Source organism: Anabas testudineus, chromosome 15, assembly GCF_900324465.2.
Source record: "Anabas testudineus chromosome 15, fAnaTes1.2, whole genome shotgun sequence".
Taxonomy (NCBI): domain Eukaryota; kingdom Metazoa; phylum Chordata; class Actinopteri; order Anabantiformes; family Anabantidae; genus Anabas; species Anabas testudineus.
In genome coordinates, this window is record NC_046624.1 from 2,896,173 (window position 1) to 2,915,280 (window position 19,108).

At 37.0% G+C, this 19,108-nt stretch overlaps 1 protein-coding gene across 3 annotated transcripts in view; it reads right to left on the reverse strand.

The window, feature by feature from the left end:
* smap1 (small ArfGAP 1) overlaps positions 1–19,108 on the reverse strand; it is an 89,667-nt gene that overhangs the window by 53,866 nt on the left and 16,693 nt on the right. For 2 of the 3 annotated variants that reach the window (XM_026355846.1, XM_026355848.1), the window contains exons 4-5: positions 15,154–15,229; positions 1,535–1,600 (exon numbers count right to left, since the gene is read on the reverse strand). In XM_026355846.1, coding sequence (XP_026211631.1) covers positions 1,535–1,600; positions 15,154–15,229 — 142 coding nt within the window. Of the gene's footprint in view, positions 1–1,534; positions 1,604–15,153; positions 15,230–19,108 lie in introns of all 3 variants that reach the window. The other variant, XM_026355847.1, reaches the window with a different exon arrangement.

A 19,108-nucleotide genomic window follows, 5' to 3' on the forward strand; every position in this document is an offset into this window, starting at 1 on the left:
TACCAGTGATGTGGCTCAAACCACTCCCTCCTTCAACAAATTTACTGAACATTGCATTGTGGGATTATGAGTAAAAGTACTGCACATGCCATATCCACTATTGTCCAGTTGATTTTTAAATACAGGGTAATATATAGTAAATAAATATTTACTATATATTACATAACAAATTTGTTTCTTGCTGCTGTCAGTTCATCAGAGAATATTATTGTGTATGTAAGATATATATAGCCAAGGACACATTTAGTCATGGCCGATTATACTTGCTAATTTGATACATAACTTCACAAGGGAAGAACCCAGAGAAAAGAAAAGTTCTAAAGACGATCTTACAGTATCTTTGTTGCAATTGTTCACCCTAGACATATAATATTAAGCTTGCTTTAACACTGCCGTGACATTTTGATCAATTTCTCACACTTCTGAAATGTACAGCAGCTCAAGTGAAACTGACTTCCTCTCTCACTCACTCTCAACCTATTCAGAGCTCTTCGAATTCAGATTTTGTCTTTCATTTGTTTTGTGATAGAACTCAACCCTTGAGATGCCACTAAGATCCAAAACACTTTTCTGACCTACAAGTACTGTCAGATTTTATTTTGCTTCTTTGAGATTGCCTTGGCTGTGTTAATCATGGAGGTAGTAAGTTAGTAACTGTTATTGTCCTCTTGTTATTGAGCCGCTGACCTTAGTTAGCCACAGCTGATCTGACTTAGTAATGAAGTAATGTAGTAATGAACTACAGAAAATTTAGCAGTACGGCCAAAATCTGCCTTTACTTGCTAGGTGTGGTCAAAAGCAGCAGGGAACAGGAAATAGTGTGGGTAGGGCTGTAAACAGAGGAGCTACAGCAGCGGGCTAGATTGCTTAAAGCAGAATAGGCGTAAATGAAACAGTGAACTCTCTCCCATTTCACATAAACATAAATGGGAAGCTGATTTTTGGTGTGTAATTGCTTCTTCACTGACAATAGTGCAGCTAAATACTCTGTCATACTACTACATCATTATCATTCTAAATTTCACTGGCAAGCTGTAGCTCAAGGCTGTAAAAGTTGTCAAATGAGAGAGCAGCCATCAGAAAGCTGATGTAATGTTTGTTTGTGCATTAATATGACAAAGTGGATGTACATCACCACAGGGAATGTGTAAATACACCCACTTGCAGATGATCTGGTTGAGAATTGTACAGTGATAATAAGGGATCTCCTATATTGTACAAACAAAAAACACATCATTTAGTTGGTTAAAGCCCCAATATGTAACATAACATAACAAGAAAGGAATCTTTGCCATTACCGCTGAGTGCCCAGATAGTGTCACTACACAGTTTCATGGTATACAGTACTATACAATTAATATTATTCCTATTATTTTTGTTTTATCATAGAGTTGTAGACGGACCAGTCCATTGTTGTGGCTCTTAGTCGAACAAAACAATGACACAGGACATGATGACAACAACCCAACAAATCTACACGACAACAAACACAGCATGTCACCACCACTCCACACAGCATAGAAGAGACATGTACCTCCTGTCTGCTCCTGTCAGTCTGAGAGGATGGTGAGGTGGAGGGAGGAGCAGCTTCAGCCGACTTCTGCTGGAAGACAGAGGTTCAGACAGTTAGACACAGACAACGGAAGAAGAGAAGAAGGACAACATTAAAACATGTAGGAAGAGGAAGAAGAACAGAAAATGGAGAACGGGTGTTTTGAAAAGTGAAGCAGAGAGAGCAGAGTTAATTAGAATGGAGGAGGATTTTTTTTCCTTTACACCAAAATACACTTCGCTTCAGCAGATGCTGCAAACCAAGGTTGCATCCTACCCCACAGCTGCACAGAATGAATAGTGTCAAAATTGGGTCACGCGTTCCCACAAACACGCACACAAACAGTCATATAGTGCACAGATGGCTTCTATTAACCTGCCGCTGACCTGTGAGACAGACTGAACACAGGCTTGAATTGAACTCTGCAGTCTACCCGCAACAGTAGGTGGTTGTTTTCTCAAACCACTTTTATTTCTCTGCTCATCAAAGTGTTTGGTAGAGAAGGAAACTGTGATCAAGCAGGGTGACATCAACCATGTCTTCCCATGACCCTGCAGCTATTTTGGAACAATATGGCGCCGCTATACTGGTGAGATAGAGGAGGGCTCTCTCTCAATTCTGTCTTTTTCATGCAGCATGATGTCTGACACTGGCTGTCGTCTCTGTACATATCAAACATAAAAAATATGTATTAGCACAACAAACAGCAACTGAATCTTAAAACTTAAATCTTTACATATCCTGTACCTGAGTATTTGAATTCAGAAAGGAGGTGCAGGGTTCCCTTGTGTAAGAGAAGAAAATTATTTGTCCCCCTGTTAGAAAAACCAATCGATGACAGATAACAGCAGTTTTAATCACTGGTCTTTTGCTGGTGATTTAAAAAAAAATTGAGAAAACATGCACTATAGGATATGGATGAAAAACACTGTGAAGATCTAACGCTGCCATACTGTCTCATGCACGAGTTAAGGTGCTTCTTTCTGGTTTTGAGCACATGAGAAAATCCTCCTCTTCCTTAAAATATACTAGACACTTCACTCACTGCTGACAAAGGCTGTAATCACATTAGAGGCCTTGATGCTCAATTCTTATTTTGCCTTTCTATGATGATGGTCTGGTGGTGGTTTGTACACATGAGCCACGTGTTTTCAATAACGACAACAACAACTTGACTGTAACATTCCATTGTTGACTGATGACAACATGCTAAAAGTACTGATAACGGTTATGAAAAAATATTCTCTGGCAACATACTCTTTACATCAGCTTGTTTTCTTTAGGAAATTTTAAGCATAACAACTATCTACATTTTATATCCACATCTTCTCATCCATATCCCATATAAATAAATAAATGAATAATAAAACTAGAAACACATATTAAAAACACATATTAAGCCTAGCTCAATAAATAACGCTCCCTATTGAGTAACGTGTCTTCTGGCTTGCTATGGAGCATATAATATGCCCCTGTTGTGAAACCATTGATACCTTTTCATTCCAACATGTGGAACTTGTTGCTCATTTATTTCCCCTTTATGTAGAGTCTGTGTTTAATGCCAGTCTTTTCAGGGTCACCAAGCATATGCATTATGCTTGCATTTCTGCAAATGTCAACACTAACTTAGGTGAGACTCAGCTAATGTAGCATAATGACCGCTGTCAAATGACTGTGACTACACGTAAGTAGCACCTTAAAGGCATTTACCTTGTTTGAGATGTAAGGCAGCTATGCTGACTATGCATTTCACCATTTCACTATCATTATCACAATATGGACAGAAGAAGAAAAGAATGGAGAAATGGAAAATAGAATGTCAAGAAATGATTTGTCCCAATAGTACATTTGCATTAATTTCATACAGTAGAATGCAAAAGATGTGTTCCTCTCATGGTGAAAAACCTGCTTTTCTACAACTCAGTGCACATACAATGTATGAGGAAAGCAGACAATCACCAAAGAATAGCACACTTTCTGCTGTTATGTGTGATTACTGTTACTTTTGATCTGTATTTAAAATTCATTCTAGTCCAATCTGACATCAGCAGCTTAGGCACAGAACTTCTCAAATCTCCCCTGCCTGCAATGAGACATGTCAGTTAAGAAAATTAACTAAACACTTTGAATGCCACCTTGGCCTTGTGTCTTATCTCTTCCTTCTTTATTCTTTGCCATCTGGCTGTTTGCTGCCTTTCTTCATGCTCCACAGCTTCACCTACCTCTCTCTAGATTTGTGCCTTGTCTCAACTTACTGCTTCTCTACACAACAGCTGAACAGACTGATTATTCATAAAATAACAAAGATAATCATACCACTTAAAAACTAAAAATATGCAAGCTTCTCTGTAGTGTACGGTGGTGTTGAAAAACAAAAAAGACATACAGATAGATTCAAAGACAGGTGAGTCATGGAGTTACTACAAGAATATGTTCATGGGGTAAAGTGGATTAAAGTTCAAGAGAGTGATAATACAATAGGACAAAGCTTGTCAAACCAATGATTCAAACAATAAATATAAACAATCCACAATTTTATTGAAATCATCATCAGTTAGTGTATCTGAAAAAAAAATGTTAGCTGTTTTAATTGATGCTCTCATATGCTGCACAGGTTCAAGGTGGACAGTTAAATGGCAAAATCTAAATCGCCTCATTATCAATATATATTTTTCATCTAGGTCACCTTATGTTGCACATAATTCCATTAAACCACAGAAAATGGGTTATGTAGTTGATGTGTTAGAACTAAAACAAGCAAAACACAAAGGCATTACTGGAAAGCTAAAAATAAGCTAACAGGAAGAGTAGAAAATCCCATCAGCACCGTGTTGGTTAAACTGCCCTTTTGTTTAACAGGAGGGATGCTTTACTCTGTAAAACCGCTGTGCAGCTGAGTGTTTCTGTAGTCGCAGAAAATGTGATGCGTGATCCACCTGCAGTCTACAGGAACACGCCATGTCAATCTCAGAAGCTGCTTTCTCCTGATTATTCTTTCATTCAAAACTATAATTTAGGCAGATCAACTTGGCTTAGCTTTTGAAAAACTCAGGACCAGATAAGCTAGGATACTGCTGCTATATAAATGGGTCTAGAAAAATTTAATTAAATTACTTTATTGATTAATTAAATTAATTTATTGTATTTAATTTAACTGAATAATTTACCATGTTTTCTTACTAACTTTGATTTTATGACTTTTTAGTACAGTCTCATGAGTGACACCATACAGAATGCACTGACTGACCCATGGCAGTAACACACAAAGATATGCAACAATGTGCCAGCTAAGGCAGAGGAGAAGAAGACTGCTAGCAAGTAAATAGGACAAACATGGCAAACATGGACATAAAACATACAGAATTACCTACAAACATTGGCTTTTGCAAATGCATTTCCTTCATGATGAAGGATATGCATTTAACAACTCTGCGAAACCTCAGGGACACAGTGTATTGCTGAGAAACACTGAACATAAGAGGCGCTCCTTAGCATCTAACTGTAAAGGTCAGTCAGAGAAAAACGCATTCACAGGAAGAGGTTACATCACTTCCATCAACCCACCACCTCTTTTCCTCACCACCTCCCTCTCCTCTGCTTTCAAAACCTCCTCGGGGTGGAAACTAACAATGACTGTGCCTTTCCGAGGGCAGAACAGAAAAATGTTTTCTCCATTTTTTATCTTTCTCCATTTCCATCCTTCTCCCTCTCTCCTCAAATGTTAAGGCATCAAACAACTGCTTGCTCTTGTTGCCTGTGGTGGTGAAAGGAGCACAGCTGAGATGTGAATTCAGAGCATTTTCTATTCTCCTACTTATTCTGTTGATGTCTTTTTGTTTTTTGCTTTCTTCCCTCTCTCTCAAAACGTCCTCGTCTACTGACTTTGATGCTGCCAGAGATGTCGACACAGCACTAAACAGACACAGATGGTCTGATGATGAAGATAAAAAGATAAGAGGCTAGAGGGAGAAAGAGCAAGAAGAAGGAATGAAAGGAACACAGAGGGAGGGGAAGCAAAATGATAAAGAGAGGATAGATAAGAAGGCAAGTAGTAGTAATAGGACTTATGACTTGGAGATACAAGTGTCTGGCTCTCTGCTGTGGTGATTACCAATAGCAAGAGAAAAGGATGGTTAACATCTCAACTGAAACTTAAGATACTGTGCAAACCTTTCACAGTTGCCACATTTATCATGTTATAGAGGCGACCTGCTCAACTAAAGTGGAAAAGTCAGACGTTCACACAACAAGAATATGAAGTGGTGTTGAGCTATGTTGTGTGGAAGGGTTGGGGTCACAAATCTCCCGTCTCTAATTAAAAGACTTCCATAGTAGTTTAATGTAAACAGATGTGTCTAATAGCAAGTTGATTTTCTGGCACACTAGCCAAGATGGTTGTTTGATAGAAAAAAATCATCTGACAATATAATACATTAACATATTCCTTTTATGTCACATAATCAATTGATTCAGTATTTTACTAAGATAATAAGGTCTTAAAACATTAACCTGAAGAGAAAATAGCGAAACATGAGAAAACATAGTCTACTATATTTATTAGTCATTAAAAAATGTATTTTAAACAAAAATTTAAAAGCCAAAATACAACAAGAAGTCTTGATCTCAAAATTCTACACTTGGGTGAATAACCTACACTCGGTCCCTGAACGCCTCAACCACAATCATGAAACAAGGGTGACATGCTGTAGGTCCCTGAACGCCTCTCTCTGACAATGTGCTTCTGGGAGACAAATGTATGCCCTATGCTGTATTACCCAGTGGATTCGTGTAATAACATCTAAGGGAGACTAGTACTAGCATGTTACAAGCTGGCAAACATGTTAGTTTGCTAGAAATAGCTCCACAATTAGGATTGTTGCACAATACCCTTTGCTCACATGAAAGATGAGTGAGTTCAAACAAAAGGTACTATCTTCTGAGTTGTTTATCTGATCTAGAAGTAAAAACCTGAAATAGAAGCTTAAATGTTGATGTTTTGTTTCATATTCATCTTTTGATGTCAAACCCAAATGTGTTCAGTCTACAGCAAAAATGATTATAACTGGCCTCATTGTTTCAATACTTTTGGAAAGGACTGTAGTTACCTACAAACTTCAGGAAAATGATAAAAACAAATGAGACCTGGAGCTAGGCAAAACATTTGATCAGGATTGATCAGGGGATGTCACTAATTATTATCATATACAGCGCATTAAAAAAGTGTTCAGCCTTCAACCACCTTAACTTTTTCAGTTTTGTTATGTTGCTGCCTGATACTACAAACATTCAAATTAATTTAGCTTTTCCTCATTACTACACTCCAACCCAGTGTCAAAGTGAATACAGAATTTTAGAAATGTTTGTAAATGTATGAAAAAGAAAAAATTGGCAAGTAATCAGACTCTTTGCCACAACAATTGAAATTAAGTTGAGGTGTTTCCTATTTCATATTTTATTATTATCAGTCTATGCTGCTCTAGTCTGTGTTCTCCTGCTCGACAAATAAAAAAAGTGACCTCAGCCAACTCTCCCTCCAGCTTTACTGCCGTCCACTGACGTCAAAGTTAAATATGCCAGTGGATGGCAGAAGTTAAGTAGGCTGCCACAGCTGGCTGCAAGGAACATAGAGAAAATTGGCAAGTACTGTGGACACAGCAGACAGGACATACCTATGACTAACACAGGCAAATAAGACTGAAAATCAGTGAAAGTCTGCCTCCAGGGTGACCGTGCTGCTCTCTTCTGACATTTTCAGGCCAATCACTGGGCTCATCACAGAGGGTTTGGAAGATGTATTGTGATGTCTTGTTGATTTCAGTAACACTGAAATAATGTGTTGTCCATATACAGTGGCAAGAGAAACTATGTGAACCCTTTGGACTTTCATGGTTTTCTGCATTAATTTCTTAGCTGTGGATCAGATCCGCACAAAATTTTAAAGAAATGTTCAGCCCACTCTTTTTGGCAGAACTGCTTTAGCTCTGTCATAATCTTTGGACCTCTTATGTGTGTGGCTATCTTCAAGTAGTTCCATAGCATCTCTAATGGGTTGAGGTCTGTGCGCCGACTTGGCCACTCCAAAAGGTGGATTTTGTATTTCTGAAGCCATTCTGTTGTTGACTTGCTTTAGTGTTTGCGTTTATTGTCCTGTTGCATCACCCAACGTCTACAGAGTTTCAACTGATGTACAGACATTCTCACATTATTCTGAACTTTTTTGTTACACTTGGGAATTCATCTTCCCACCAATCACTGCAAGCTGGCCAGGCCCTGATGCAGCAAAGCAGGCCCAAATCATGATATTTCTTTGAAATTATTAACGCTTCCAGCTTAATGTAAATCAACAATTCTTGTAGATCCTCTGAAATCTCTTTTTGGTGAGGCTAAAAAAAAAAACATATTCTTCTTGTACCGACCAACTCAAAAAGTTTGAGTGTTTTTTTTTTTTTTTGTCGGTCAAAGTAGCTCTAGTCCACACCCTCAAAATAATTTTCTGACTCCAGTTAGGTTTTTGGAGGTTATTATTCCAAGGTTTCACTTTCTTTTTCCACTAGCACTATATTTTTTATGGTTGTTCTCAATAAAGACATGAAAGATCAGAATTTCTTTTTTGTTATTATTTCAGGCACATTATTAACTGAAATAAAACTGAATTGGATTATATTTGTTGATTCTCTTGACTTAGATTAAGATCAGATCACATGACAAATTATTGCAGAAAACCATGAAATTTGAAAGGGTTTTCTTGCCACTGTACGCACCAATACACCTACTAATTCACTCATGGCAGAACAGTGAGCTCATGCTGTATGGGTAATGGAAATTGAGTGAACACACTGTACTTCACTGTGAACAAAGGACTGCAAGCTGCCTATTGCAAAAGAATTTTTTGTCTCACACATGTAAACAAATCAAAATCTAGCACTTCCATCTATTATTTGGACCACCTTTTGGAGTGTACCTACAGCACGGGATGAGCTTGCATGTTTGAGAAATAGCTCATTCTAAAAAAGAGCTTCTTTTGTCAATTATGAGATTTATTAGATATGAGTCAAACATCTGTGATTTGCAAGTTGTATCAGAAAACCATGCTCACAAACATCAGAAACATAAATCGAGATTCCAACACCACCTCAACCAGAAGATAGTGTTCATTAATATAGCCAGAAACATTATGACAATACATGTTTTCATATTTATTAATATTGATAATTTTCACTACATATGGTCCATTTAATGTGGAACATTATGGTGGGTAGTCTACCTTTAACTAAGGATGTCCTGATCAACATCAACTAATATTAATAAATACAGAAATAGATGTAATACTTTTTTGTATATATTACTGTAAATAATTATTAAATAGGTTATAAATCTGGCACACTGACATAACTTTTACTTAATTTGTTTTGCACCTTATTTTTAGGAGCTTCAAATACTGAAAGTTATAGTTAAAATGTATTTCGTTTTAAAATGCAGCATTTCACTAAATGCAGCAGTAAGCACAGGGTCAAAATAACAAGTCATTTTATACGCTGCCATATTCTAATTAAATAGCACCAGAGTTTAACAAATTCAGTAAACAAAACATACATGCAGTGTTCTTCTCTACTTCATGTAGTCCCCTTCCACTCAGTCAGGTTTCCTAATAATATTGTTTCTACAGCTGTAGTAATACATATTTTTATATCAACACTGGGTCAAATGAAATTTATGGAATGTAGTCTCATAAGAATCAAAATGGGTTAAATATACATTAACACTCAAAAGTTTAGGATCACTTGCATATGTCATTACATATTAATGCAATTCACAAATGATTTTATCCATTTCACAAACAATTAAATCAGTAATCAGATCATTTTTAAAGAATGATCTGCATTTTTCCATAAAGGCCTTTTATTTGCAATAGTCAGTCCTCTGCATCAGTCTCCTAGTATGAATGATAATTCAAGTTAATCATTTTAATTGATAACGAGAAAACCCTTTTGCAATTGTGTTGAACAGCTGAAAACAGCTATACTATTGACGCAAACAAGGGAGCATGGCATTCTTTAGGTTAGTTTAATATCATCATCATTTGCTTGTTTACAGGTTCCAATGGATACCAATAGGCAGAAAGAAAGGACTTTCATGGGAGACTCATCAGACTATTGTTGTGCTTCGAAAGGAAGTCTGCACAATGTTAGAAATTGCAAGGGAACTTAAAATTCCTTATCATGCTGTTAACTACCCCCTACAGACAGCAGCACAACCTGGTTCTAACAGGGACAGAAAAAGGAGCGGGAGGCCACGATGCACAGAAGACAAATATCTAAGAGTGTGTTGTTTAAGACAAAGACGCCTCACAGGTCCTCAACTGGCAGCTGCACTAAATAGTAAAGGTCAAACACCAATGTCAGCATCAACAGTGAAGAGAAAACTACAGAATGCTGGGCTTGATGGCAGAATTGCAGAGAAAAACCCATATCTCAGACTGACCAATAACAACAAGACTGAGATGGGCATTGGACACTCGAACACTGGAAGGTGTTGTCTACAGATGAGTCCAAGTTTGAGGTCTTTGGATCAAACAGAAGAACATTTGTGAGATGAAGAGCAAATGAAAAGATGCTAACAGTGCTTAATACCTTTGGTCAAGTATGGTGCAGGCAGTTGATGGTCTGGGGGGGTTAAATAGGTGATTTGTACAGAGTGGAAGAGACATTGAAGAAGGAAAGCTGTCAAAGTTGACAGCTAGAATGCCTAAGATCTTCCAGGCTATGATTGCTGCAAAAGGTGTTTGTTTGTTTGTTTGTTTGTTTGTTTTGATAATGGCAAAGTTTGAAGAACTCAGTCATCATTTCCATGAAAATCTTTTTTTCTAACTCTGACGATGTCAGCACGTCCTGTTCTTTTGCTACATTTCCTATTCAGATTCAGTTCATATCTAAGTGATCCCAAACTTTTGAGCAGTAGTGTATATATTTCTTGGACACTCTGTATAAAGTATAAGCATTTCGTGAAGTGGAAACATTTCTTCCTGTAGCACTTTAATGTTTTTCTCTTAGATACTTGCTTGCCTTGTTTCCCACTTGTAGTCGTAGTTGTAGTATTTATCTTACTGTAATTTAAACCATAGCCAGAGTTTAGTTACCAACATCATCAACCATACTGGTAACTGATGCAGCACAGTATGATAAAGTAACTAGTGAAGAGGCATGCAGAGGCAATAAATATTTCTTTTCTATAAGTGCTCAACCATAAGGTCAAACTAACAAATCTACTTTGCCTTTGTGCAACACACACATATACACAAAATATAGCTCAGGGTTACTGTAGCCAGCCCTCTTCTCTTCTTTCTCCATCTGCACGAAACTGCTTAAAGTGATAATGAGTTGTTTTTAATAATTAATTTGCATATAAAAGCTGAGCCGTCTGTGTGGGTGGCAGAAACAGATCCTAGATCACAGTCTCGCTGCTGGCAATGCTTCAGAGAAAGCCAGAGAAAACAGAGAGAGAGAGAGGTAGGAGGCAAAAGGGAACAACTGAGACACAGAATGAAGAGAATGAGATAAACAAAAGGAAAGACAGTGAGAGGAAGAGATACAAAATAAAGATGCACCAGAGAAAGACTGCTGTGAACAAGACATTTTACATTAATGTAGCACATTTGGTGTTTATGTTTGAGAGTGTTTTCATCTCCTTGCACATTTTTAAATGTTGTTCAGCTTGTGTGTTTGTGAGAACCTCCCTTTGTGTTTCTAGCCCTACGTGTGTCTGTAAAGACAAGAACAAGTGCCAGTTGGCAGGGCTTTTACATTACATTGTATTTTGTCTGTGTGTGTGAGTGTTGTAAAATGTTGATACTACACAAGGCTAAATGAGGCTCAATTAATAAAATAACAATTTGAATTACTGATTCTGCTACGTGATTGTTACTTCAGTAATCAAAAGAGCAAGAGCAATTTACTTTGAAACTTAGATTAATCACCACTGTAGCTGCGAAAAGCAAAAAAAAATATCGAATGATTTAAAAAAATTTTAAATAAAAAGCAGAAATGGTTTTGTCATGAAGGAAACACTAGCGTACTGTGTGACAGAAAGCAGAAGTTGTCGTGGTGGCCCAGCTACCAGCACACACAGCATTGACAATTTTTGGTAAATAAAGTATTGTGAAAAAAACATTTGGCCCACTTGTGATTTTTTATACAAAATTGTTTCAGATCTTCAAATAAAATCTAACATGAAACAAAAGGAACCTGAATATACACAGCAAATACAAGTTTTAAAAGATCATTGTAGTTTTTGAATCAAAAAGGTGATGTTATACCAACTTTGCCTGTGGGAAGAAGTATTACATAAAAAAGCAGCACTGATCAGTCTGGGAAGGGTTTCAAAGTTATTCAAAGCTTAAACCCTGGGACTTCACAGATCACAGTGAGAGAAACTATCTACAATTGGAATAAGACTTGGAACAATAGTGAAACTTCCCAGAAGTTCCAAAATTAGTCCAAGATCATCAAACCTACAGTCAAGCATGGACGTGGCAATGTACTGTTGTGGGGACACTTTGCTGCTTCAGCGCTAGGGCGACTTGTCGTAATGGAATGAGACAAGATCAAGGTCTGTGGGCTTAAGCTCAAGCACATCTTAGTGCACTATGAAAAGCTGTTGAGGAACATTTATTATTGTTATGTTATTGGATAACCTTTTTGTGTTAACTATCACTAAAGGTCAAGATTTGTTTGACGATCTGAAACTGTTTAGTGTGAGATTCACTTAAAGAGAGAAGAATTCAGGAGAGTCGAATCTGTGTGGCATTTTGTACACAGTGCACAGGTGGGAGGTTCATCAAATGGAGTGAGTTGTTACTTTGATGAAAACGTATTTATTATATTGATAATATAATAACATTGAAGTATCACAGCTTTAAAATAGATGTCTGAAGACCATAACACTTTGGTGCTTTGCTTTCATCAACAAGGGCTATATGATACAATATAAGTGAAGATATGACTATACTTCAATAATATTGTTTTGACCACAAGTACCATCAGTCTTTAGAGCTGAGTAAAAAAATGATGTCTAATTCTAAATTAAATTTGGGTAGCAAAAAATAAAATATGAGTGGGATATATGCCTTCACAGCAGTATCTGTGATCCATTTTTCCATAATTCACCTGAATCAGTCCTTGCCAACAGTTTGTCTTGGCTTTGGGTCTTTCGACTTGGCATCCCACCATGCTTATGATATTAATTATCACGATATCCCATGGACGATATGATTTGGCACAGCCCTAATTCTTACAGTATCTGTTGTCCACAGCTGCTTCAAACTGTATGTGAAAAACTTCTCTTTTTTTCTTTAAATCCTTGTGGCCATCTGAAGGCAGCAGGACACAATGTATATTGATAAATCTGCAGCCTCTGTTTGTAAGTTAGAACCCAATGCCACTACACAAGGCTTTCCCCTGAATCATTTACTAAATCTTGTGCTAAAGACACAAGGTAACAAAGATACAGATACATCCTTAGAAACAGAGTTGTCCGTTGTAACCTGCATTCTGTTGATTATGTGGCAGTTGTTGGTTGACAGTGACTCTTCAGTCATCTGTGTCATTGCCTCCCTCCATACTTCTGGTTAGCAAGAGCAGTATTACGTTATTTTATTGGTTTAAATAATGGGTGTAGAAAGACATTAAATAAAACTGGAAAAGGATGACACTGTTGTGGTCATAAGAACAGCTTCATTAAAATGATCATTTTACAAGGTACATAAAAATTCCCATCTGCCACAGAATGCAGATTAGCTGTGCTTCATGTGCATGTTCAGAGTGTGTTGCTCTTTATCCTCCAGCCAACAATACCATTTCCCAAAGAAGTCTCTTTCCATTTACTGAACTGTGTCATCATATTGTCACAGTGATTGGTGCAGCTGTTTAAGAGCTAACAGTCAGGTGATTTGACTGGATAAGTGTAAATTTGTTAATCACCATACCCTCTGATTTACAACTTAGACTTCTTGCATTTTGCTCACTTCTTATTTAAAAGTTCTGTGTTAAAACTTAACACAAGAAGATTGCTTTTTAAGATGTATCTTCTCGAAAGTGGAAATGCCACTTACGCCACATGATAGTTTGTAGCAGAAACGCAGAAAGTACCTGTTAAGCTGATGATTTTGGCAGTGCTTTTAAGTCAGCGCCGCCAAAGCTAATAGTTTAATTATAAATATAACTTGCTGAGAACAGAACTCCTTTGAACCTTTCTTTGCACTTAAATCTTTCCCTGCACTTAAAACGTAAAAAAGAAAATAAGATTTTATTAATACACCATGAAACTGAAACAGCTGTCTAGAGCATTTTACTTTAAAGTTTGTCTCCTTGGCTTCTATATTTTAGTTGCTTTGTACCTCACTTGTAAGTCGTTTTGGATAAATGCGTCTGATGAACAACTAAATGTAAATGTTAATGTAAATGTATAACATAATGAGTGTTATTTGACCAACACAAAGTTTAAGTATCATTAATCAACAAATTCACATGATCACATAAGATGTTTGTTACTACAACCAACTCATGACACAACACCTAATAACATACAGATAACACATTTTTAGGAGCTCAAAATCCTGTGTATACTACTCACTCTATAGGAGCAGCCCACCTAAAACACACACACCTCACACAGATAATCTGTCTGGAAATAAGACAAGAATATGTGCATGCACCCACCGACGTACACACTCACACAATCCTTACTCTGCCATTATTCTCACAAAGGAAGGTTAGGTCCTGAGACTGACACACATGCACACAGAGAGAGACATCTGACTGATAAAGACCTGTATCAGAAGATAAGTGTTTTTGAAAGGTTATTTTATAACAGTGTGCACCAACACTTGGTATCAGATCCAATAAGACTATGTTCTTAAGGCTGAAATCATGGTTCAAAAGGATTTAGGAAGATTTCTTCTCCTTTTCACGAATCTAAGCTTAGCAAACATCACCAGTGTAATAGATTAAAGTGCAGAAAAGGTCAGCAATGGTAAAACTACAAACTTTACAGACTCAGTGAGTGAAACACAAGCATACTGGTAGGCAACGTTGCTTTGGCATAGGAAAATAAGCATTGGAGCTCATTCAAATGTGTTGATGCCAAAGAAAGATGTCAAATATTATAAGCAGTACAGTTCAACTTCTAACACAACAGCAGCCAAAACCATGCAAAGAGTCTCTGATGCTTTTAAGCCTTTTAGAATCTGTTTTGATTTTCTTGCCAAAAGGCAAGTGATGGGAAAGCATTCACATTTCATTGCTAATATGTTGCTTCTCACTAAAAAAGTGTGTGTGCGCAAATTTCATATTATTTGATGGTAGGAAAACTGAGTAAGCTAAAATAATAGAAAGCAAAAACCATCAACATAGTTGTCATTATACATTTAGGTTGGTGCCTGTATTTAACAGACACCGACATGAGACAGCCTGCATCAAATCTCTGCAGCAAGCAGCTATTGATGCACAGGCTTGTGAAATGCCATCCAACCATGGCAGCTCTCTAGACAACAATGATTTGGACTTACAGTCCAAAACTCAAAATGCCCAAAACAAGGTGATACTCACTGGAGCTGTGGTCAGGGTCTCCTTGTCATAGTACTTTTTCCTCTCGTACTTGTCCCGGATGAAGACTTCCACTGCTCTAAAAATAAGGGTTAAGGACTAAAAATATTGCACAAACAAATACTAAAATGTATTATTTACACTACTAGAACTGAACATACTGTAGGTCTCAGGATTGCTGGATGAAAACACAGTCCCCAGAATCTACTTCCCTGATAAATGTTATGTCCTGTTAATTACAGAAGACATTACAATGATGTTGCAATGCAAGGTTCCAAGGTCCCAATTTGAATGCCTGGATGGGATTAGAAATACAGCTGGAGCAGAGTACAAAGGAGTAAATTGTGTATTTGCATAAAGCATGATCCAAATCTCTAACCCAAATAATAATTTATCCCTGCTGTATCCAAACATAGTAATTTGACTAAGCCAGCCAAACCTGGAACCCAAAAACAAGAACTTGTTGTAGGAACTTGAGCCTCCCCTAAGTGATACTGCCAACTTAGTTTCTCCAACATTACTAATATTGTTCAGTCAAACTGATGGGTGAGTGAATTCTATTCAAACCTGTTTGTAACAATAGTGGTTTTTCATGGTTGGGGTAATTCTTATATACATTAAGGACACATTAATATATATTACACACACACACACACACACACACACACACACACACACACACACCCAAACAGAGCCATTACCCAGGCAACACATTGGTCCTAATCCAGACTCTCTTATCTTCCTATTTCTGCACCAACACTTCCTGTCAGATTGAGTAATGGAATTCAAAAGATTGAAAAATGATGACCACCTGCACAAATCAAGCTATGAGATGAGCTGTATCTCAAACACAGCCCTTATTTATAACTGTTGGCTGCAAACAGCAGGGCAGATAAGATGCTAGATGAAGCATGTGTGCCAAACGACATGGTGGTTATGTACACATGACAAAAGAGAGGTAGATGAAGAGAGATGCTGCACCAATGAGAAATCCAGTAAACACACCAAACAGACCAGACAGATGATATATGGGTCTAGTGCTGACCTTTGACATAAACCACAACTTGTATAGTCAATGTTGTTTAGCTCTGATAAGATAGATGTCCTACTGTCGACATTATTTCATAGTAGTATTATTATTATTAAATTGTATTAATATGCTGGATATTCGTGCGAGGACCTCAACTGAAAAAAAGCATAACAAAGCAAGCATGTGCTAAAATGCTTTATTATTGCTAATGAGGTCCTGTTTGCAGCTGCCATACTGGTGGGCAGATAATAAATTATTCTGGTGCTGCTAGCTCGTAGATGCATTAATATTGAATGCTGAGGTAGCTAGTTTCATGAGATACGAAAATTCCTACTATGCTAGAAAAACAATGTGAAAATGCAGAAACAAAGGGAGTGTCTATCCAGGAATAACATTTAATCATAGAGATTTATGGATATCAGCCAAAAAAAGAGCAGTAGTGGTAAAATACTGTGCTAAAGTTTGAAAGAGACTGCTGGAATCATCTTGTACATACTAGCTGTAATAGGTAAAAAAAAAAAAAAACCTGCAAAATGCATCACAATGCACACAAATGCTCACCAAAATTGTATAATGGACCACACTGTCTGCACTGGATTACTGCGATATCCTACCACAATTCCACTCAACTTACTATGACACTATGACATGTGAATTGTATGAAAAAGGCTGCATAATCACTCATCACTGATTTCTAAAAAACATCAGCATACTTGTCTTCTTTAATACACCCATTTATACCTAAGCTGCTGGAATATGGTATATATTTCTTATATATTTTATATATTCTTATATTTCTACTATTTTAGATCATTTTTATTTTGAATGGATGGACAGTTTTATTGATCTTGTATATTTTTTCTTCTTGCTTTTTGAGCTAAATGACATTTCCTGAGTAAATAAAACTGTGTATGTAACTTCTTTCAAAATTATTTTTTTGTGCAAATCTGCTCCAAAACATATCTAATCATAATATGGATAGCTGCTGTTGAAGCCTCCAGTGACCCAGACACATTGGTTAATACTGGCAGCAGCTTCTACAAGTTTTATTTGTGGTTCAACCTTCTAACTAATCAGATTTTTCCGTTGGTTTAGTAAATATTAAAATTTATTGAAATTTTATAAATTCAATACTACGAGTGTAGCAGAGCAGGAAGAGGGAGGGCTGATCTTGAGTCTCACTGTAACTTTACGTTAGCTAACAAAAATGTACAGTGATTGCAGTTTAGTTGTATAAAATTGACTAGGTTGAAACATAAATGTAAGATGCATAAAAACAGATGTTAAGAGATCTTTCTGTGCAAAAACTAAAGTAGTTAGTAGAATAGGTAACACAATATGACTCATTTTATAAAATATTAGCCTTTTCAAGTGGACATATCCACAAGACTGTAAAATGTGTGTGAAAATGAAACAAAACTCCAGAAAATGCACACTCACATTGACGTGGGAGTTGAAAACAAAACCACGGATATGGTGGGGGAACCAACTCCATTTTGTCATTTACATACATAAGCAGGGCCAAAATGACGTGCGAGTATAAAAACATAAAAAAAAAAAAAATAAAAAACCTCACACAGAAAACGCTCACACACACATTCAGGCGGTAGCTCCTCTAATCCTGCGTCTGTTATCTGCTGTTTTCAGCCAGCGGCGCTGCTGTCAGAACAACTAATGGACTTCAAAAGAGTGAAGAATGATGACCACCCTCACAAATGGGCCTGCTAGATACAAGATAGGATATTAGAGCAGCATTTCAAACAGGGAGATTATTTATTTCAGTCTGCTGGTGGAAATATGAACATATGCTGCTGTGTTAACCGCACAGCTGTCTTGTCTTGTATCATGGAAAAGGGCAAACTGAAAATCACTGTTGCACCACAATGTACACAGATGCTGCAGGAGCTGTCCTGGTTAAATGTGTAAGAATGATACTGGTGTAAGAGGACCTGTCACTTACTGTTTGATGCTAGAAGTAATTTTTGTTTTGTAGATGGGGCTCAGGTTTGTTCAGTTTGATACTGTAACTTCTCTGTTCTGACAGTACAGAAGCGATATCAAGTAGGATTATGTATGATGTGTACACACTATGTACTGGATATCAGTGTAGATCTGCAGGAACAGAAGCAACTGAGCAACTGCATTATTTTAATATACTAAAATGCTATTTTGTGAAAATGTTTTTTATTTTCCTTTTTTAGTTTTTGCTTCGCTAATAGGGAGCTTTTATATCAATGGGATGGTAAAACTAAAATCTGTAGCTGAATTAGATTAAAAAAATAAGTAGAAACTCAAAAAGAAAAAATTCCTGAAACATCCATGCAGATCTAGAGAATAATTTTCATAAGAAACTTGACTCTTCTAGTCATTTAACATCTGATCATGCTGTGGCGATATACATATAACTCCAAGGTGTGTCATAACTGTAAGCAGTAGTCTCTTGCAGGATTTAAAAGCACCCATCCACAGGGTACAGTGGAACATGAAAAATACTTATTGAATGAAAACAATGCACATTTAATGAGCTTTGACTATTCATATGATATGAATTAGAGTTTGTCTGACAGTTTACAACTCCTGACAATGTGATCAGAGGTAAGAGGTAATACTCAATGCACTAGTGATTGTGCTGTTACACAATTACCACACAAAACATCTTTGGCTGAGTGTAGACTCTGTCTCATTGAAAAACCACAAGCCCATCAGCAGATTAGCTTAATGTGTCCTAGAATCAAATTACTGCCTGAGTTGACATCAGTTAGCAACAGCCGATAAGATTTGTGACATTTGGCATTTTAAGCAGTGAAAGTAATGGTCAGCTTTGGCTATGAATAAGAAGCTACTTCCTGGATGTGATGCTAATAAGAAAGAGAGGAGAGATACCACATTGTCTGTGCCAGAGTTTAGTGAATCTGTGTATTTTATTAA